The sequence below is a fragment of the Gossypium raimondii genome, chromosome 5, assembly GCF_025698545.1.
Source record: "Gossypium raimondii isolate GPD5lz chromosome 5, ASM2569854v1, whole genome shotgun sequence".
NCBI classification, from domain to species: domain Eukaryota; kingdom Viridiplantae; phylum Streptophyta; class Magnoliopsida; order Malvales; family Malvaceae; genus Gossypium; species Gossypium raimondii.
Genome location: NC_068569.1, coordinates 55,120,204 through 55,138,693, shown reverse-complemented (window position 1 = coordinate 55,138,693; position 18,490 = coordinate 55,120,204). Strand labels below are relative to the sequence as shown.

Genomic DNA, 18,490 nt, shown 5'->3' with positions numbered 1-18,490 from the left:
TAAAGTTCTAAATCACGAACGTTTCGTTGGTTGTTCGATCGATGAGGTTAGTCATAGGACGTTTCATAACTAATTTACAAAAGGAAGAGTTGGTGTCCGAGGCATCCTTGGTAGCTATAACTAGCTTATTGGAAAAGGAGTTCATCTAATTTGAGGATTGGTTCAAAGGCGAGGAAAAATTAGATGCCTAAAGTGAGCTTAGTTTAATTAATTTTCTCAGTTTATTTAAGCTGTTTTTATTATTTTATTTTCAAATTTTACTTTTCACGCATTTTTTCCCTGTTTATTTCAGGTTTCAGGTTTTCAATTTTATCCTCCCCCAAATTTCTTGGGCACGGCAACTACCCAGACACGAATCAGTGAGAAAGAAACAATTTTGATAAACCCGGTCTTTGAGGATCGACCCTACTCCCTATACTGCTTAAATTGCAAATTAGGTGCAGGTTCATATTGGTGGAATCGACACCCATCAGTTTTGGATTCCACCAATATAAACCTCACCTAATTTGCAATTTAAGCAGTATAGGGAGTAGGGTCGATCCCTCATAGACTGGGTTTACTAAAAATTGTTTCTGTTTCTCGACCAGATTCGTGTCTGGGTAGTTGTCGTGCCCAAGAAATTTAGGGGAGGATAAAATTGAAAACCTGGAACCTGAAATAAACAGGGAAAAAATGCGTGAAAAGTAAAATTTAAAAATAAAATAATAAAAAAAATTAAATAAATCTAAAGAAAAATTAATTAAACTAAGCTCAGCTTTAGGCATGGATTTTTCCTCGTCTTTGAACCGATCCTCGAAATTAGATGAACTTCTCTTTTCCAATAAGCTAGTTATAGCTACCAAGGACGCCTTGGACACCAACTCTTCCTTGTGTAAATTAGTTATGGAACGCCCTATAACTAACCTCACCGATCGAACAACCAACTAAACGCTCGGATTTAGAACTTTGAAACTTTATGCTCTAGAAGAACCTAGCTCAACCAATGTCCTTAACTGCTGGGACATTGAAATCCAATTACTACTTCCCTTGATGGAACCAAACAACAATCCCCACTTGGCACGCCAATGAGTTCATGGAAAACCAATCGACAATCAATCCTTTCGAATTTCAATCAGACGCTCTAACCACACTAACTCAAACCGCCTTTTTGACTTAGTGTTGATCCGACTTTATGGGTTGACAAAATCATACTCTTAATTCGTAGAAATAATAAGCATCGAATTTAGGAGTTAAATTGCTCTGTTGGTAAGTCAGTGATTTTGACGAGGCTAACTCCACCTAAAGTTGAAAATGGATTTAGTTAACTAAGGTTTGGGGCATATTGAGTTGGATAAATTAAATAAGGTAAAATGGGTAAAAAGAATGGTGGTGTGATTAAGAATCGGGTTGGAATTTTGGTAGTGTATTAGAGTGGGATGGTTTAGCTATCGAAATGAAAAGGCGCTTGAAAAGAAATTGTAAATGGTTTAAGTTGGTGACAAACTAGAAATTAATAAATTGAAAGAAAAAGAAACCAAAAACAACAAATAGCTTCGTGAGAATAAAGAAGAGATTGCATTCAAAGATGAAAGCTTGATTTATCACTTGATGATTAAATGAACAAAGTAGTACCCTATTTATACTAGCGGCTTTGCTAAATTAAGAGCCACTAGCCATAGAAAATCAAGGAAATAAAATATTCCATGACATAAAAATCCCTACATAATCTCCCACTAAGTCAACATAAATTTTCAGCTAATTACATCTTGAAAAAATTCTGCTTTGCCCCGCCTTCTTTGCTCCTTTCTTCAATCTAGCCCAATTGTTTCCTTTTTCTTCTATTTAGCCCCAAATTGCACCCCTACACAAAATTCAATGTAAACATGAAAAAATCAGTGGTGCATTCTCATAAATTAACCAATTAAATTGCATGAAATATGTATTTTTAGCATTTAATCAAATAGTTTCATTATTTTTTTGTAGATACCCCTACTTGCTTATTCTATTATTCATTCGATAAATATAAATTTGTTATACCTATGTAGCCCCCAATCGCCTTGAGAATGTGTGAGTTTTCACACCTAAATGCAGGTGTCTCTACCTTTCTAGGGAGAGGAGGTGGGTTGATGCTCCCTTGACTATGGTGGGTGGGTCTTGAAACAACATCTTAACAAGAGGGTCTACATTACCTGTGATATTGACACGTGTCTCAATGGTAAAAGGATATAACAATACATATAGTAAAAATTGCGAGATTTGAACTCAATGCATCATGATCCTTATTAAGTGAATTTTACGATTTCAACCAGTATTTAATTTTTATATTAATCAAATAATGTAATATACATAAAACTATTGAAAGTAGAGAATTAAATTCACAAATAGTAAGAAGCATGCATAACAATAAGTTAATAATAACCCTAAAAATGAAACATATTTGAGTTCAACAATAAATTGCTTCAGCAACAATTTGATTAATTGTTGGGAAATAGAGCAACAATTTGATTAAATCGGTCCACATGTCAACCAAGTTGGGAAAATGAGCAACAATATCTTCAATGGTCGGCCAAATGCCAACCAATTTGGAAAAATAATATTCAATCGTGATTCACATATCAACCATAATTTATTTTGATATGAGATATTCATGACTCAAAATAGATTAGACTCACTATATATAATTATTCAAATTTAATTCAATTATATGATTAATTTAAATTTATTTAAGGTTATTATATTAAATATTAATATATATTTTTATTAAGGTAGATTAACTTATTTATCTTTTAAATAACCATATTTGTCATCCATCTCAAAATGCATGGAAAAAAATTAACCTACTGTTAAATATTTGATGTGGCACTAGACATGGAGAAATAATTTTACGGATCCTTCACACCACATCATCTATAGTCGTTTTTTATTTATTTAATAACATTTCAGTAATTTTTTCTATGTTAGTGACACGTAATTTTGTTAACTTTTTTACACTGAACCTTGAACTCTAAATCCCGAATCCCGAATCCCGAATCAAGAACCTTGAAAAAGTTTAGGGTTCGGGTTTTAAATTTGGGGCTCGGGATTCAAGGTTCAAGTTTGGATTTAGGGTTCAGGGTTTTGTGTAAAAAATTACTAAAATTGTGTTAATGACATGAATAAGATTGCTAAAATGTCATTGAATAATTGGGAAAGGTCTATAGATGATGTGGTAGGGAGGGTCCATAAAATAATTTATTGAGGTTAATAGAGAAAAAAAAAAACAGAAAAAAAACCACACGTCACCATGAATTGAATCAAGAAACCAAAAAAACCAGCAAAAAACGATTTGAGACATTGATTCCCTGTCAAAATTTCCATTCATAATGAATCATGTCAGTCAAGCTTTGCTTGTAGCAATCGATTCTTCCTAAATTTGAATCAGAAGTGAAGTTTTTATCCAAAGTTGTTACGGGGTTTAATATTTACATATATATATATATATAAATTGTTTACGTTTGGGTGTTTCATTAGAGATGAAACTGTACATATTGTATTACCATATTTTTATACTCAAAATTTAGAGCTTGAAATACATGATGAGCCTTTATACCAAGTTCGGCTTCGGATACTTCAGTCAAAATTTGAAAGATCTATAGTTACAAAGCATTGGCAGTTTCTGGTGGGGTTTGGGTTTGAATTTTATTGTTTTAAAAGTTTTGGGGTTTGGGGAAAGAAATTAAGAGAGAGGAAAAGTGAAAGCAGAAGAAAGAAGACAAAGAAAGTTTGCTATTTACTCCAAACTGTGTATTTTGATGTAAAATTGTGGTCCCTCTTAGTTTGAAATCTCACCTCATTCTATTATCCCCACATCCACTTTTGGGAAAATAACAAACACAATTATTTGAAATGCTACAGAAGGTTGAAAATAATTGAAGGGCTAAAATGATATTTTATAAAGTTAGAGGATTAAAAAGTTAGACACAATTATTAAATCAAAAAAGTTAATAGCTTGATAAAAGAATAGAACCGACTAAATAGTTGGATGACTATTCTTGTACTTTACCTTATTTTTATTTTCATATAACATAAATATAATAATATATAAAAATATATAAAAAAAATAACATAGTATAAAAATTAAAATATGAGTCTAGTTTGGCTGAGATCAAGTCTTGACGGTTGGACTTCAAGCTCGACTCATATTTTTTAATGAGTCTAATTTTTTATTTAAATTTATTTTTCGAGCTTAATATTTTTGTTCAAAACATCTCTGATAGGCCTTTTGATTTGAATCGATAGTCTAACCCTAAAACATATCTAATATGGACTATTAGTTATACAATAAAATATAAAATGATTAAGATTGATTATTAATTTAATAAAATATATGCTATAGTTCCTCTGTAATTATTATTATTTAAGATATATATAGTCGCTTAAAGATAATATTTTAAATAATTGAAAGCGACTTTGCAGCTAACTAAATCTTTATATAGAAAGCTACTTTGCATCTAATCAATTTTCTCACTCGTATTCATTTACAGAAAGCTGTTGCTCATCTGACATACATACATACATACATACATACATACATACATACTCTACATACAACTTCTGTAATCTTATATCTATTGCAGAGTCATCTATTAACATATAATAATATTAGGACTCAAAGATACACATAAAATGTAACATCAAATCTTGGAGGTAAAATTGTTGAGAGAAATAGTAATAAACTTTGAATATGGATAGTAAAATGAACATGAAAGATAAAAAAAAAAAAAATGGATGTGGAATGTTAATATTTACTAAAATTTATCATGCCCACGATGTTGGTCTAGTGTTTGATTCCCAAAAAATGTATTTCAGTTGTTTTGTTTAAAAATTTTATAGCAGGTGTCAGGTTAACTCATGATACTAACTGAAACAGTCATTTTAAATATAGTATAAATTTAAAATGAATTTATATATATATTGAAAAAGATAAAAGGTTTGGATAAAGTCTATACTTGTATGTATGTATGTATGTTAATTTGTTGGTGAGAAAGTGGTAATATAAATTTATTTATTTTTGCTTCCTTGAATATAGATATGCTTCAATGGCTACTTCTTCATCATGTTCCTCGTTGAAACAACACTTCCTTGTGTTTCTCATTGTAATAATAAGCAGCATTATTAATTCACCAGTAAATGGATGTTTCACATCGATTTTCAGCTTTGGTGATTCATTAACTGATACAGGCAATTTACTTGAGCTTTCAATTTCAGAATCCACCAAACCTCCTCATTCTGCTTTTCTTCCCTATGGCTGCACCTTCTTTCACCGTCCCACCGGCCGATTCTGCGATGGCCGCTTGGTTATAGATTTCCTCGGTATGTAATCTAATGTTTTTCCACCGATTGCCATGCTTGGCACCCTGATGTTTTATCCTGGTTCTCTACCTGTCATCTACCGTAATATATGCTTATGTGGTTCCAATTGGACGTGTTTTGCAGCTGAAGCTTTGGGATTTTCCTTTTTACCACCATTTTATGGATCTAAAAGTGGAAAATGGGAGAAATTCCGACAGGGAGCGAATTTTGCAGTGGCGGGTGCTACTGCACTGAATTCGTCGTTTCTTGCTGAACAAGGAATCCACAGTGTCTCAACCAACATTTCTTTGGGAGTTGAAGTGAATTCCTTCAAACATTTATTGCCATCTCTTTGCTCATCTTCTTCAAGTAAGCTTTAGTGTTTCAAAACCCTACCATGTTTTTTTTTTTTTTTGTTTCAAATGCTAATAATAAGCTATGGTCTACAGATTGCAAAAAGCTCCTAAGGAAGTCCTTGATTGTGATGGGAGAGGTTGGAGGAAATGATTACAATCATGCATTCAAGCAAGGGAAAAACATTGAGAATATCCGACGACTTGTCCCTCTTGTTGTTGATATCATATCTTTATCAATCAAGGTAAGAACTGATGGATGCTGTCTTTGTTTTAAACTAGGTAAAATATCATCTTTGGTCCCTTTTAATTTCGATATTGAGAAAATTGATCCCTCTAAGGACAATTTAATCTTTTCAATTTTGAAAGTGAGCAACAATTAATCATAATGTTAATATTTTTCATCAATTATACATATTTTTATTGGTAACATATCAAATTTAGTCCTCCAAGTTTACACATTTTGTCAATTTCATCTTAAGATTTACATATTATGTCAATTTTATACCGATTTAACAAATTTAGACCACAACTTTCACATATTCGTGAATCGATCTTGATTTAACAAATTTAGTTTGTAATATTTACATATTCTATAAACATTTACGCAAAATATGTAAACAACTAGAGTTAAATTTGTTATTATATAAATCAAAATTATATACAATTGATGTAATATATTAGCGTCATGATTAACTGTAATTAGTTATCAAAATTGAGAGGGAAGGAAAAAGGTATTTTAACCTGAAAATTATTAACATTTGGTATACTTGCAGGAGTTGATCGAGTTAGGGGCAGTGACATTTTTGGTCCCCGGAAACTTTCCTATTGGATGCTCCCCATCTTTGCTGACAAGTTTTCATGGTTCAGAAAAGGATCAATATGATCCCTTAACTGGTTGTCTAACATGGTTGAACCAATTCTCTCAACACCACAATGAATTACTTCGAAAAGAACTCGAAAATATCCGAAACCTTCATCCCCAAATCAACATTATATATGTTGATTATTACAAAGCTTCAACACCGTTTTACCAGTCTCCGAAAAACTATGGTACATTTTCAGATCCTTCAAAACAAGAAAACTTAATAGCTAAATATACATTTTGGTACCTGAATTTGGCTTCAAAGTTCAGATTGACACCTAAGATTTGTTTTTGGTCCAATTAACTACCTAAAGTTGACTTTTTGGTTGAAATTAAATTAGTAACTGAACTTGGCTTCATAATTCAAATTGGTTCAAATAAGCCATTTACATAAGTACTAATTTGAACCAAGAAGCCAAGTTTAGGTACCTAGTTGGGCCAAAATAAACTTTAGCTACCAAATTGAACCTTAAAGCTAAGTTCAAGAACGTAACTGGACCAAAAAAAAAAAAACCCTAGGTATCAATTTGAACATTGAAGCCAAGTTCAAGTGTCAAAATGTATATTTACCCAAACTTAATTTGTCATCAAAATTTTGCTTCTTTACATGGAATTTCCTCGAATGGTTTCAGGATTTAAAGAAACTTTGAAGGCATGTTGTGGAATTGGAGGTCTCTATAATTACGATCCTTTGATATATTGTGGTTATCCGCCATTAAAACAATGCTGCAACGACCCTTCTTCGTATATTAGCTGGGATGGGATTCATTTTACAGAAGTTGTCAACAAATGGCTTGCCCATACTGTATTTGAAGAATTGATGAACACCATTCCTAGATTAGGGAGCTTGTGTCCCTTATCTACCGTAAACAAACTGAGAATTCTATATCCAATGTTTGGGGTCTAAACTGTAATAAGTATATAAATTGTTTGTCGAATTAATTCACTCAAGCTTAACTCAATAAACTCAATTAACTAAAAAAGTTACAATTCGATCATTAAACTATTTAAAAGTTTTCATTAATGTAACACTCTAAACCTGACTTAGAAGTCATGATCGGATATTAAGGAAGTACATCAACTTGTTCAAAGCTTTTAAATTTAATCCTACTTAAGTTTTAAAGCTTATAGTATCGACTTTAAACATTATATATAATTATTCAAATTTAATCCTACTTAAATTTTAAATTTTATTTTAATTCACTCATATTTAAATTTATTAAAGGCTATTATATTAAATTAGTATAAATATAATTTTAACTACTAACGTTTATTTATTTTATCATTTTGGTCCTCAACTTTTAAATTTTAGTTAAACTGTTTGTTTGTTTTTTTACGAAATATGATTGAACTATTAAAATTTTAATGGTATTGACGTGATAGCTCGTGTGGCATTTTACGTATACTTCACTCGCTAACATGGATAAATATTCTAAAATTTTTACGAGCCCTTTTAAAATTTTTATTTTTAAATATTTTTTTGAAATTTTATGAATTATACATGGATTGCACGCTAGTGGTCACATCAATGCCAATAAAATTTTAATAGTTCGTTAGTTTTTTGTTAAAAAAGTAATTTGATTAAAATTTAAAGATTGAGGTCAAAATGACCTAAAAAAGAATAAGAGTTAAAATGACAAATTGAGTAATTGTTATGATCTAAATTTATCATTATTCATATCAAATTTTAATATATGATTTTTATTTAAGGCGAATAACTTATTTAGTCCTCAAACCTTGTAAAAAAGTCATTTTAATTCTCCAACCTTTTTTTCACTATTTTAATATTATTTTCACTCAATTAATGATAGAATGAGTTTGTTGGTTTAGTGGTAAGGTTTTAGTTTACCCTTTGGTCTTGTGTTTGAATCCTTGCATGTGCAAACATGAACTATTTTTGCTAAATTATGTGTGTCGGCACTATTTGTATGGTGAGAGTTGTATCATCTAAACTAACCACAAGAGCCTCAAGTACCTCCTTACTCAAAAGGAGTTGAATCTTAGGCAACGTAGATGAATTGAGTTACTTAAGGACTATGATAGTGTCATTGAGTATCATCTTAGTAAGGCTAAGTCTGTTTGAGGATGATAGTTTGTTAGCCGAGTTGCAAGTTAAGCCGACTTGGATTGATCAAATTCAGGATAAGCAAATATTGAATGATTCTTTGGTTCTTTGGCTTCAGCAAGTTGAGGAGGGTAGGACTTCTAATTTTGGGTTGAATAGTAAGGGTATTCTGTGTTTCAGAGGTCAGATTTGTGTGCCTAATGATACTGAGTTGAGGCAGTTTATTTTGCGGGAAGTACATAGTAGCCCTTATACTATGCATCCTGGCGGAAATAAGATGTATTGAGATCTTTGAGAGTTGTACTGTGGCTCAAGTTAAAAAGTGAGGTAATTGACTTTGTTTCTTGATGTTTGACGTGCCATCAAGTTAAGGCTGAGCACAAACTGTCCTCAGGTTTGCTTTAACCCATTAAGATTCCGTTGTGGAAATGAGAACTGGTAACTATGAACTTCCTTAGTGGGTTACCCTTGAAACCCACTAAGAAGGATTCTATTTGGGTCATCGTGGATCGGTTGACCAAGTTTGCTCATTTCCTTCTGATTAGGACTGATTATTCTCTACAGAAGCCAGCGAAGCTATACATTTCTGAGATTGTTAGACTTCATGAGGTTCTAGTATCGATTATTTCAGATCGAGATTGATAGTCACGAAACTAACTAAAAATACGATAAAGGTAAGAGCACGTATCGGTAAATAGTATAGCTACGGTGAGTAAAGATATCGTATCCATGAGGACTAAAAGTACTAGTAATTACCATTTTCCTATTATTTAACCGGCAAATTGGAGTGATTGGTTTAAACTAAAATCTATTTAATTAATTAACTAAAGAACTCAACAGAGAATAAATCGGGAAAAATAATTGAATAATAACTAAGAAGCTAAACAATACCCAAGAAAGAATCCATCTAGACTTCATCTATCATTATGAATCTGAATTAAATGATTTATTCACTTGGCATCTTAATCTGTAGAAATCCCAAAATTATGGTAATATCCCTTTCAAGACTAAGAGCAGTTGACTCTAGGTTGATTAATTGAAAATTTTTTCTAATTAAAACCTCTATTATCGCATTAACTCGATCTATGAATTCCCCTATTAGATTTGACTCTAATCCGATAGATTTATGTTGTCCTATTTCTAGGATTGCATGCAACTCCCACTCAATTATGCTAGATCTACTCTTAAATAAAGACTTTTCCTTCTCTTATTTAAGCATATTAAACATGAATTAATATCCCAAAAATATTAAAACAAAAGATAAGCACACATAACCTGAGAACAAGATTCAAGTATTTATCGCTTAAAATAGAAATCAAATGGCAGAATTTATCATAGGGCTCATCTCCCCTAGGTATCTAGAGAATTAGTTCATAATTATAAATAAAAACATCTCTAAGACAGAATAACCACAAGAAATAAATAAACTCAGAAAAACTTCAAAGAAATTAAAAGAAGGTCTTCAATCTTAATGGAAATCTGCTTTAGAGTTGGCTTCAATGGTGTTCTTCAAGTTGTTTTCTTCAATACTCTCTGATCACCCCCTATTCTTTTCTTCCATTTGGTATTTGTAGCCTTTAGAATGCCTAGAAAGCTTAAAAATTGTATTTTTCTGCATTTTTGAGATGCAAATCACGAAATCAACACGGTCTGGCACATGGTCGTATGCCAACTTGTGTGGGAATTCCTGGTCTGTGTGGCTCTTGAAATCTTCTCTATTTGTTTGATTTTAGTCGTTTTTAGCTTCTTTTGCTCTCAAATGCTCTCTTAACTATAGAAACATGAATTTAAAGTATTAGGAGCATAAAATTCACCGGTTTGCATAAAAAAATCATCCAAAAATGCATTAAGAATGAGATTAAAATATGTTAATTTTATCACTTATCAGAGACCCCCAATTTACATCTTAATTTTGAAAGAAACTGCATGAGGCTCTAGGTACTCGATTAAACTTCAGTATTGCATTTCATCCACAGACTGGTGGGCAATCCGGGAGAGTGATTCAGGTGTTGGAGGATATGTTATAGAGTTGTGTTATCGACTTCCGTGGTAGTTGGGAGGAGTTTCTACCACTGACTGAGTTCACTTATAATAACAACTTTCAGTCTAATATTCAAATGACACCTTACAAGGCTCTTTATGTTCGTAAGTGTCGCACCCTTTTGTGTTGGACTAAGTTGGGTGTGAGGAGGATTATGAGTCCTGATTTAGTTTCTGAGATTGATGATTAGATTAGACTGATTCGGGATTATCTTAAGGTAGCTTCTAATAGGCAAAAGTCTTATACGGGTCTGAAGAGGAGAGACAGAGTTTATAGTGGGAGATCGGGTTTTTCTTAAGGTATCTCTGTGGAAGAAGGTCCTTCAGCTTGGACGTAAGGACAAGTTGAGCCCTAGGTTCATTGGACCTTATTAGGTTTTGAAATGAGTTGGGTTGGTTGCGTATCAGCTAGAGTTGCCTCTAGAGTTGGACCTTATACATGATGTGTTCCATGTCTTTATGTTAATGCGGTATATGTCTGATCCATCTCATATTGTGTGTGTTGAAAAAATTGAGGTAAGGTCGGATTTGACTTTTGAGGAGGAGCCGATACAGATCTTAGGCTGTGACGAAATCATGGTATAGAGGAAGTTACTTGGGAGCTTGAGGACTTGATTCAACAGCAATACCCACATCTATTTGAATCAGGTAACTTTCGAGGCCGAAATTTCTTCTAAGAGGGAGAGTTGTAACACCTCAAAATTTTAGTTTTTGAATTGTTAAAAATAGTCAAGTGAATTAATCTGGTTCAGTGGTTAAGTGTTGTATTTGTGTATGTGAGGTTCCAGGTTCAAATCCTTTCCCCTTGAATTTTGTTAATTTTTTTTATTAAACCTCTATCTTTGAACTTTGGGCTTAAATATTATTTTCGCTCAACTAATGACAGAATAAGCCTGTTGATTCAATGGTAATGTTTCAGCTTATCCTTTGGTCTTGTGTTTAAATCATTGCGTGTGCAAACATGAATTATTTTTGCTAAATTCTCTGTGTGCCACTCATGTGGTAGTGTTTGGGCTAAATTTGAATTCTGATAGGCTGTTAAGTGGTTAGAAAATTGGTTTAGATAGAAACTTATCAGATTTATTTTTCTTAAATAATAATTTTATAATCAAAATTTCCCAAAAAATTCTCCCATTTTTCTAACGTCCACTATCTCCATCTTTCCCTCTTCTTTTTCATGTTTTTTTCTCTCTCTTCTCTCTTCTTAATTTTCATTTTTTCCATGTTTTTATTTCTTCTTTTTTTTCCATCATTTGTACGAGCATTGCGTGGTGTTGTTATAATTGAACGTAAGTAAATTCAATGTAAGTGTTGTTATTTTCTGTGGCTAGAGTTTTAGTTTTCTTGGTACTCAGCTTATGTTTTGGTGTGATACGAATTTTGTTGATTGATAGTATGGTTTTCTAATAGGAGAAGAACTTGTGACTTTTGGCGATCCTCCCGTAAATTTAGTGTGTTCGGTTACTATTGCTTTGGGGGTAAATGATGTTATGCCTTGTTGGGGGCCGAATTTTTATGTTTTAAGGTTGATTGTGGATGTTTGGAACCAAATTAAGGATTTAGGAATTTTTAGTTTTCGTTGGCTAATTTGTGTGAAAGGTCGATTTACGTATTGGAAATCTAGGTTTTGGATTCGCATAAAAAAACACCCAGGTGTATAATGGAAAACTCGAAAAACAATGAACAACGAGATGCCTAAAAACTATTGTCGACATCACACGACCGTTTGGACCACACGATTTGGGCTGTTTGGGTCGTACGGGCCATATGGGCATGTGTTAGGCCTTATGGGCCACACAGACGTGTGGGCCCATTTTCTGAAAATTTACCCTATGGTTGTTTTTGATGTGCGATTCAAATTTAGTCTTTTGTAGGGTCCATATTGTATAAATAAGATTGTAAAACATGGGATTTGATATTCTATTTCTGTTAAATGCGATTTCTAAAAGCATGATATGTATAGCATGTATGTCATATATAATATCATGATGTGAATTCTACCAAAGCGATTTAAAATCTGATGTGTATAGCATTTATGTCATACACACATTTGTTATTTGATTAGTATTGCATGTGCATTGGGGTCGAAATATGTTTTATGAAGGAAGTGTTGTAGTTTAACAATCTGCCTTATCTAGTAGCTTGATCACATATTTCTAAATTTGGTGGGTTACCGTGTATTATTATCTGGTAGCTTTACTACATAATTTCTAAAAAGTGACATACGCTCACTTATTGGTGTGTAGGGTTGGATAGGTATTTGATACCTATTTGGTGTGTAGGGATGGACGGATATGGTTTGTAGCGGATGGGGGTAGGATCTAATTATGATAATACATTCGATTCTGAATCTAATCATGCATCTGAAATGTATTTGTTAATTTATGTGCATCTGATTGTTTCAATTGGACTTTTATGTTAACGGTTTTGGATTTTATTTTTCGTTTTGAACTACTTTATCGTATTTAGAATATTTTATTTCAAACTGCAATACGTTGAGTTTCAAAGTCAAACTACAATTTTCAAAACTCTGTTTAGCTTAAGATTTCCACTGCAAAACTAAGTGATCTTATAAGTGTTTTCTGCAATTAAAATGAATAAATTTAATATGGTGTTTTTCTCTAAAAATTGGAAATATCATTATCAATTTTTGTTTTATGTTTCATTTCCGAATTTTAATTTCTGGCTTTAAACCGAGTGCATGTAATTTCTCAAAATTTGCTCATAACGTCTGAGTCAGATATAAGGTGCTTCGAATACTTTATTCAAAATTTGTACAAGCCCTGGTACCAAACTAGTAAGAATTACCATAATTACAAACAATTCCCTTGGCATTGTCTGTTGCTGGTGGGGTTTGTGTTACAAGTTTAGGGTTTGGGGAAAGAAATTATGAGAGTGAAGTGAAAGTGAGTGAGAAAATTCCCAAGAGAAAGAAGACAAAGAAAGTAGGCTATTATGATATCTTTATGAAATTGTACTCATTGTTGGTTTTGAAATGTCATGTCATGTCATGGTAGGTAAAAAGAAAAATGATAAACATGTTTATTTGAAGGTTTAAAAAAATTTGGAGGGTTAAATAAATTAATTTTTAATTTTATTTAATTTTAAAAATTACGTGATTAAATCGAAAAATTAATAGTTAAGTGATCGAAATAAAATAAATTAAATAATTAAATGATCGTTTTATGCTTTACTCTTTTTTAATATTTATAATAAAGTGAATATATTTTATTTTTATATGACATAAATTACATCATATATAAAATATATAAAAATAACATATTATAAAAATTAGAATATGAGTCTAGCTTGACTAGGCTTAGAACTTGACGGTTAGAGTTCAATTACGACTCATATTTTTTATAAGTCTAATTTTTTATTTAAATTTATTTTTAAATTTAGTATTTTGTTCAAAACCTCTTAAATATCTATAGATTTTTGACTTGAACACATAGTCCCTAAAACATATCTAACATGGACTATTACTTAACAGAATAAAATATAAAATATTAAAATTAATTATTAATTTAATAAAAATATATGATATAATTCCTCTGTTTTATTATTATTATTTAAGATATATATAGTTGCTTAAAGATAATGTTTTAAATAATTGAAAGCCACTTTGCAGCTAACTATATATATATATATATAGAAAGCTACTTTGCATCTAATTAATTTTCTCACTGATATTCATATACAGAAAGCAATTGCTCATCTTACATACATACGTAAGTACATACTCTACAGAGAAAAGTCTCCTTAAAATTATAAAAACAAAATTTAATCTTTTAAAAATTATAAAAATATAAACTATAAAAATTAAAATTTCATTCGGTCCTCTAAAAATTATTCTAGTTTCGTCCATTCCTATCATTTGGAAATGATAAATCATTGAAAACAAAACAACTTCCGGTTTTATACATACATACATACAACTTCTGTAATCACACACCCATATATATATTAATTACCCTTTAGAGTAAAGATATTTTAGTAATTTCACAATTAAATTAGGGTCAGGTTGATTCATAATACTAATTTAATTAGTCATTTTAAGTATAGTATAAATTTGAAATGAATTTAAATATATACTGAAAAAGATACTATATTCCCAAAGTCTATACTTCACTTGAAATTTGTTGGTGAGAAAGCGGTAATATAAATATCCATGGTGCAATTTCTAATATTTTTGCTTCCTTGAAATGTTTCAATGGCTACTTCTTCATCATGTTCTTCGTTGAAACAACACTTCCTTATGTTTCTCGTTGTAACAATAAGCAGCATTATTAATTCACAAGTAAATGGATGTTTCACATCGATTTTCAGCTTCGGTGATTCATTAACTGATACAGGCAACTTACTAGAGATTTCACTTTCAGATTCCACCAACCCTCCTCATTCTGCTTTTCTTCCCTATGGCCGCACCTTCTTTCACCATCCCACCGGTCGATTCTGCGATGGCCGCTTGGTTATAGATTTCATCGGTATGTAATCCAATGTTTTTCTTCGTTGGTCTAAATCTTCTTATTTCTTGAAGTAATCCTGTTTAATTTCCATGCTATATTCACACTAGGATATAATTAACACATAATACAATCATAGCGATCTGATTATCAATAAGGGTCCAAACTAATTGGTGGGTGGGAGGACATTGGTCCCCAAACCTTTCTTAGGTTCTTACAAATTTTTAACTAGAGAATTTGAGCCATGATTTCATTTTTTTAAAAATCTATCGTAGTCCTTGTGAATTTTAAAATTAAGTAAATTAAGCATCTTCTTCTTCTTTCTTCTTCTTCTTAGGTTAATACACGTTGGTATAAATCAGTATTAATTAAAATTGACCGAAATAGATTAAAATTTTGAACAAACCAATTTGGTATCAAAACGTACCGATTGCCATGCTTGGCACCCTGATGTTTTATCCTGGTTCTGTACCTGTTATCTATCATAATATATGCTTATGTGGTTCCAATTGGACATGATTTTGCAGCTGAAGCTTTGGGATTTTCCTTTTTACCACCATTTTATGGATCTAAAAGTGGAAAATGGGAGAAATTTCAAAAGGGGGCGAATTTTGCAGTAGCGAGTGCTACTGCACTGAATTCGTCGTTTCTTGCTGAACAAGGAATCCATAGTGTCTCCACCAACATTTCTTTGGGAGTTGAAGTGAATTCCTTCAAACATTTATTGCCATCTCTTTGCTCATCTTCTTCAAGTAAGCTTTAATGTTTCAAAGCCCTACCATGTTATTTATTTATTTATTTCAAATGCTAATAATAAGCTATGATCTACAGATTGCAAAGAGCTCCTAAGGAACTCCTTGATTGTGATGGGAGAGATTGGAGGAAATGACTACAATCATGCATTCATGCAAGGGAAAAACATTGAGAATATCCGACAACTTGTCCCTCTTGTTGTTGATATCATATCGTCATCAATCAATGTAAGAATTGATGGATGCTGTCCTTGTTTTAAATTAGGTAAATGACATCTTTGGTCCCTTTCAATTTCGATATTGAGAAAATTAGTCCCTTCAAAAAATTACAACAATTTAATCCTGTTAAAGTGAGCAATAATTAATCTGTTAATATTTTTCATCAATTATACATATTTTTATTGGTAACATATCAAATTTAGCCCTCTAAGTTTAAACATTTTGTCAATTTCATCTCAACATTTACATATTATGTCAATTTTATTCTAATTTAAAATTTAGTCCACAACTTTTATACATTCTATCAATTTGATCTTGATTTAACAAATTTAGTCTGTAAAATTTACATATTTCATCAATTATACATATTTTTATTGGTAAAATATCAAATTTAGCCCTCTAAGTTTAAACATTTTGTCAATTTCATCTCAACATTTACATATTATGTCAATTTTATTCTAATTTAAAATTTAGTCCACAACTTTTATACATTCTATCAATTTGATCTTGATTTAACAAATTTAGTCTGTAAAATTTACATATTTCATCAATTATACATATTTTTATTGGTAACATATCAAATTTAGCCTTCTAAGTTTAAACATTTTATCAATTTCATCTCAACATTTACATATTATGTCAGTTTTATTCTAATTTAAAATTTAGTCCACAACTTTTATACATTCTATCAATTTGATCTTGATTTAACAAACTTAATCTGCAAAATTTACATATTTCATCAACATTTACGCAGAATATAAATTTGTTATTATATCAACCAAAATTATTTACAATTGACGTAAGATATTAATGCCACAATTAACTGTCATTAGTTGCTCACTTTTAAAATGGACATTGATTAAATTACTCCGATTTGTTTTAGAATGACCAATTTGCTCAATATTAAAATTGAGAGAAACTAAAAAGGTGTTTTTACCTTCAAGTTATTAACATTTGTTATATATGCAGGAGTTGATCGAGTTAGGGGCAATGACATTTTTGGTCCCCGGGAACTTTCCCATTGGATGCTCCCCATCTTTGTTGACAAAATTTCATGGTTCAGAAAGGGATCAATATGATCCCTTAACTGGTTGTCTAACATGGTTGAACCGATTCTCTCAACATCACAATGAATTACTTCGAAAAGAACTCGAAAATATCCGAAGCCTTCATCCCCAAATCAACATTATTTATGTTGATTATTACAAAGCTGCAGTGCGGTTTTACCATTCTCCAAAACAATTTGGTACATTTTCAGATCCTTTAAAACAAGAAAACTTAATAGTTAAATTTACATTTTGGTACTTGAATTTGGCTTTAAAGTTCAAATTAGCACTTAAGATTTTTTGTTTTTGTCCAATTAGCTAGTTAAACTTGGCGTTTTGGTTGAAATTAGTACCTGAACTTAGTTTCACAAGTCAAACTGGTTCAAATAAGCCCTTTACATAAGTACTAATTTGAACCAAGAAGGCAAGTTTAGGTACCTACTTGGACCAAAATAAACTTTACCTACCAAATTGAACTTTAAAACCAAGTTCCAGAACCTAGCTGGACCAAAAAAAAAAGGACCTTAGGTATCAATTTGAACATAGAAGCCAAGTTCAGGTGTACCCAAACTTAATTTGTCATCAAAATTTTGCTTCTTTACATGGAATTTCCTCGAATGATTTCAGGATTTAAAGAAACTTTGAAGGCATGTTGTGGAATTGGAGGTCTTTATAATTACGATCCGTTGATATTTTGTGGTTATCCGCAATTAAAACAATGCTGCAATGACCCTTCTTCGTATATTAGCTGGGATGGGATTCATTATACAGAAGCTGTCAACAAATGGCTTGCCCATACTGTATTTGAAGAATTGATGAGCACCATTCCTAGTTTAGGGAGCTTGTGTCCCTCATCTACCGTAAACAAATTGAGAATTTTATATCCAATGTTTGGGGTCTAAACTGTAATTAGAATATAAATTGTTTGTCGAATTAATTCACTCAAGCCTAACTCAATAAACTCAATTAAGTTTATAAAATCATAGCATTTTATATTAAGCACTATATTTTCTATTTTTAAAAGAATATATATATATATATATATTTTCTTTATTAAGGTAAACTACACCATTAGTCACTAAAGTATGTGTAAGTTTTTATTTTGGTCACTTAAGGGAAAAAAGTTACAATTCAATCATTGAACTATTCAAAAGTTTTCATTTAAGTCATTGAACTATTCAAAAGTTTTTATTTAAGTCACTGAGCTGTTAATTTTTTTAAAAAGTTCCACCAGCAAGGTCCAAGCGATGATTCAGCGATCGATACAATGGATCAATATCCATTGATGAGTAGAAGAACATAACTTAGATCCAAGTCGATTTGATAGTTAATATTGTAGATAAAAAAAATGTTATTTAAATTTTAGTTCACAGA

The 18,490-nt window shown here is 31.3% G+C and overlaps 1 protein-coding gene across 3 annotated transcripts; it reads left to right on the top strand.

The window, feature by feature from the left end:
• Positions 1–4,984: 4,984 nt before the first annotated feature.
• LOC105768419 (GDSL esterase/lipase At1g28610) lies at positions 4,985–18,090 on the top strand. 3 transcript variants are annotated; one of them, XM_012588331.2, is made up of 5 exons: positions 4,985–5,331; positions 5,455–5,679; positions 5,760–5,908; positions 6,440–6,716; positions 7,161–7,531. In XM_012588331.2, the coding sequence occupies exons 1-5, from the start codon at positions 5,058–5,060 to the stop codon at positions 7,433–7,435; spliced, it is 1,200 nt and encodes a 399-aa protein (XP_012443785.1). In that variant the 5' UTR covers positions 4,985–5,057; the 3' UTR covers positions 7,436–7,531. The 3 variants fall into 3 exon arrangements, with proteins under 3 accessions (XP_012443785.1, XP_052486526.1, XP_052486525.1); XM_052630566.1 differs by lacking the exons at positions 5,455–5,679; positions 5,760–5,908; positions 6,440–6,716; positions 7,161–7,531 and adding exons at positions 15,627–15,851; positions 15,931–16,079; positions 17,040–17,316; positions 17,744–18,090 and having other exon boundaries at positions 4,986–5,331; XM_052630565.1 differs by lacking the exons at positions 4,985–5,331; positions 5,455–5,679; positions 5,760–5,908; positions 6,440–6,716; positions 7,161–7,531 and adding exons at positions 14,763–15,120; positions 15,627–15,851; positions 15,931–16,079; positions 17,040–17,316; positions 17,744–18,090.
• The last annotated feature ends 400 nt before the right edge of the window (positions 18,091–18,490 follow it).

What these genes read in the sequence shown, in the direction of transcription:
- LOC105768419 (XM_052630566.1), top strand. Translation starts at nt 5,058, where the DNA reads ATGGCTACTTCTTCATCATGTTCCTCGTTGAAACAACACTTCCTTGTG. An exon ending in CTTGGTTATAGATTTCCTCG is followed by an intron (nt 5,332 to 15,626) that starts GTATGTAATCTA and finishes ATGATTTTGCAG; the next exon opens with CTGAAGCTTTGGGATTTTCC. An exon ending in TCATATCGTCATCAATCAAT is followed by an intron (nt 16,080 to 17,039) that starts GTAAGAATTGAT and finishes TTATATATGCAG; the next exon opens with GAGTTGATCGAGTTAGGGGC.